At 39.7% G+C, this 3,105-nt stretch overlaps 1 protein-coding gene across 1 annotated transcript; it reads right to left on the bottom strand.

Moving 5' to 3' along the window:
* Window positions 1–508: 508 nt before the first annotated feature.
* On the bottom strand, window positions 509–1,330 carry LOC135277709 (olfactory receptor 8U3-like). The gene has a single exon (XM_064383701.1). It carries the CDS (start codon window positions 1,328–1,330, stop codon window positions 509–511), a length of 822 nt encoding a protein of 273 aa, XP_064239771.1.
* Between the last annotated feature and the right edge of the window lie 1,775 nt (window positions 1,331–3,105).

The following is a 3,105-nucleotide window of genomic DNA, read 5'->3' as shown; positions in this document are numbered from 1 at the left end:
AGGAGCTCTTCAAGGAAAACTACAAACCACTGCTCAAGAAAGTAAAAGAGGACACAAACAAATGGAAAAAAATTTCATCCTCATAGATAGGAAGAATCAGTATCATGAAAATGGCCATACTGACCAAAGTAATGTATAGATTCAATGCTATTCTCATCAAACTACCATTAACTTTCTTCACAGAATTAGATATAAACTACCTTAAATTTTATACGGAATCAAAAAAGGGTCCATATAGCCAAGACAATCCCATGCAAAAAGAACAAAGCTGGAGGCATCTCTCTACCTAACTTCAAACCATACTACAAGGCTACAGTAACCAAAACAGCATGGTACTGGTACCAAAACAGTTATATAGACCAATAGAACAGAACAGAGGCCTCGGAAATTATTCTTTTCTTAATTTGCAGTTTTATCAAGTGTGAGATCTGTTATCTTTTTCTGCAAAAGAGTAAGTTGCCTAAACAAGCACAAAGACAGTGTGGGGAAAATGTTCAGAGCAATATAGTCAATATAAGAAAACATGTTTACTCGGATAAAAAAATAGCTTTTTCAGGGCCGTCTGCATGTCTGTGTTTCTCAGACTGTAGACAATGGGATTTAGGCTGGGTGTGAGGATGGAGTAAAACACAGACACTAACCGTCCTTGAGTGGGAGAGTAGTGGGAAGCAGGTGTGAGGTAAGCAAAGCTCCCTGTGACATAAAACAAAATGACAGTGACAAGGTGAGAGGAGCAGGTGGAGAAAGCCTTTTGACGGCCACCAGCAGAGTGGATTTCAGCAATGGTAGAGATGATGAGAACATAGGAGATTATAGTGAGGGCAAAAGCACTGAGAATGATACACCCACCTACTGCAAATCCAACTTCTTCATTGATGTGGGAGTCACTGCAGGAGAGTCTCATAATGGGAGTGCTGTCACAGAAGAAATGGTCAATGACATTGGGCCCACAGAACAGGAGGGAGAAGGTGTTGATAGTGTGAAAGATGGCATAGAGAGCACCACTCAACCAGGCCACAATGACAAGCTCTGTACACAGCTTTCTGCTCATAATGAAACCATAGATAAGAGGCTTATAGATGGCTAAACAACGGTCATATGCCATGGATGTGAGTAGAAAGCACTCAGAGGCACACAGCATTACAAATATAAAGAGCTGAGCCACACATTCCCAAAAGGAAATTACTTTGAAGCCCATGAGTGAATTGATAAGTGCCTTTGGGACAGTGACTGAGGTGTAGCACATGTCCAAGAAGGACAGGTTCTGCAGGAAGAAGTACATGGGAGTATGGAGGCGGATGCTTCTGGCCACAGCTAGGATGATGGACATGTTCCCCAGCAGGGCAAAAAGGTAGATGAAAAGGAAGAATGCAGTGCTTATAAGAGTCATTTCAGGCATGTCTGAGAAGCCCTTGAGAATAAATTCAGTCACAGTGGTCTCATTTGTCATTTTCTTTCCAAGTCATAGAGGGGACAGTCAAAGAATATTCAAAATTATTGGGGCTATAGTGATATTTAGTGCAAAAGAAACAACCACAAAGTTATCCACAGTGGTTGAAAATAAATCTCATCCCAACCATGGTTTATAATTCCCATTTGCTTTTCTTTTTTCTCTTTTGCTGTTTCTCTGTTAAGTCTGAAAGATAACAAATTCTGAATAAATGAAAGGAAATAAACATGTATTAATTAAGTAACTGGTTATATACACACATAATAAATAATAAGCTTTGGAATAATATACATTACTTAATGCAAAAGGTCTCATTCATTCAGTGATTATCCAATCAACAACTACTGTATTTACTGCGTCAGGTAGATGTTGTTTTGGGCAAAGGGCAGGCAAATAGTTCTAACTCAAATCCTAACAGAAGTTGAGCATATAATATAAATATATGAACATGTCAGGAACAAGTAATAATAGGCTAGGTACAGCTAAGTGTTACCTGCATGAGATTTCAGGCACTATGAGGCCAAATCTTTACATTTTTCGGTATAAATAAATGTTCTGATTTTAGCATAACATTTCCTAGTGTGCCAAACAGAGAAATTGTGGGCTAGATCTGACATAGGGGCCTCTGCTTCATGCAATAATATATCCAGTCACTGATTCTTCTCTCACAGTAGAAATCCTGCATATAGGACAGAGCTCTGAAATACTGATCACACAGCTGGCCTTGATTCAGGACCTACCAGTACTGAAGACATGCCTTAGTCCACGGCATTTAACTAGCTGCTGCTCATCCTTCTAGCTATACCTGGATGGTGTCATCAGTACCTTTACAGGATTTACTTTTTAAAGTTAAGAACGAGAAACTGCATATGAAAGACTATGAGTTTAGGAAGAGGGAGTCTGCTGACATATAATTTGAATAAAAGAAAACCATTACACTGTTGGTGGGAGTGTAAATTAGTTCAACCATTGTGGAAGACAGTGTGGTGATTCCTCAAGGACCTAGAAATAGAAATTCCATTTGACCCAGCAGCCCCATTACTAGGTATATATCCAAAGGATTAGAAATCATTCTATTATAAGGACAGATGCACACCAATGTTCATTGCAGCACAGTTTACAATAGCAAAGACCTGGAACCAACCCAAATGCCCATCGATGATAGACTGGACAGGGAAAATGTGGCACATATACACCATGGAATATTATGCAGCCATAAAAAACGATGAGTTCGTATCCTTTATAGGGACATGGATGAACCTGGAAACCATCATTCTCAGCAAACTGACACAAGAACAGAAAATCAAACACCGCATGTTCTCACTCATAGGCAGGTGTTGAACAATGAGAACACATGGACACAGGGAGGGGAACATCACACACTGGGGTCTGTTGGGGGGAAATAGGGGAGGGACAGTGGGGGGTGGGGAGTTGGGGAGAAATAGCATGGGGAGAAATGCCAGATATAGGTGATGAGAGGAAGGCAGCAAATCACACTGCCATGTCTGTACCTATGCAACAATCTTGCATGTTCTTCACATGTACCCCAAAACCTAAAATGCAATAAAAAAATAAAAATTAAAAAAAAGAAAACCATTACTTAGAGACAGTCTCCAGAGGGTCATATTTAACTCACAATAATACTGTAAAAACAA

This window comes from Aotus nancymaae, unplaced genomic scaffold (genome assembly GCF_030222135.1).
Source record: "Aotus nancymaae isolate 86718 unplaced genomic scaffold, 86718_ANA_hifiasm-v0.15.2.pri h1tg000032l_1, whole genome shotgun sequence".
NCBI classification, from domain to species: Eukaryota; Metazoa; Chordata; class Mammalia; order Primates; family Aotidae; genus Aotus; species Aotus nancymaae.
Note: the sequence above shows the minus strand (reverse complement) of the source record. Positions and strands in the feature narration are given on the sequence as shown.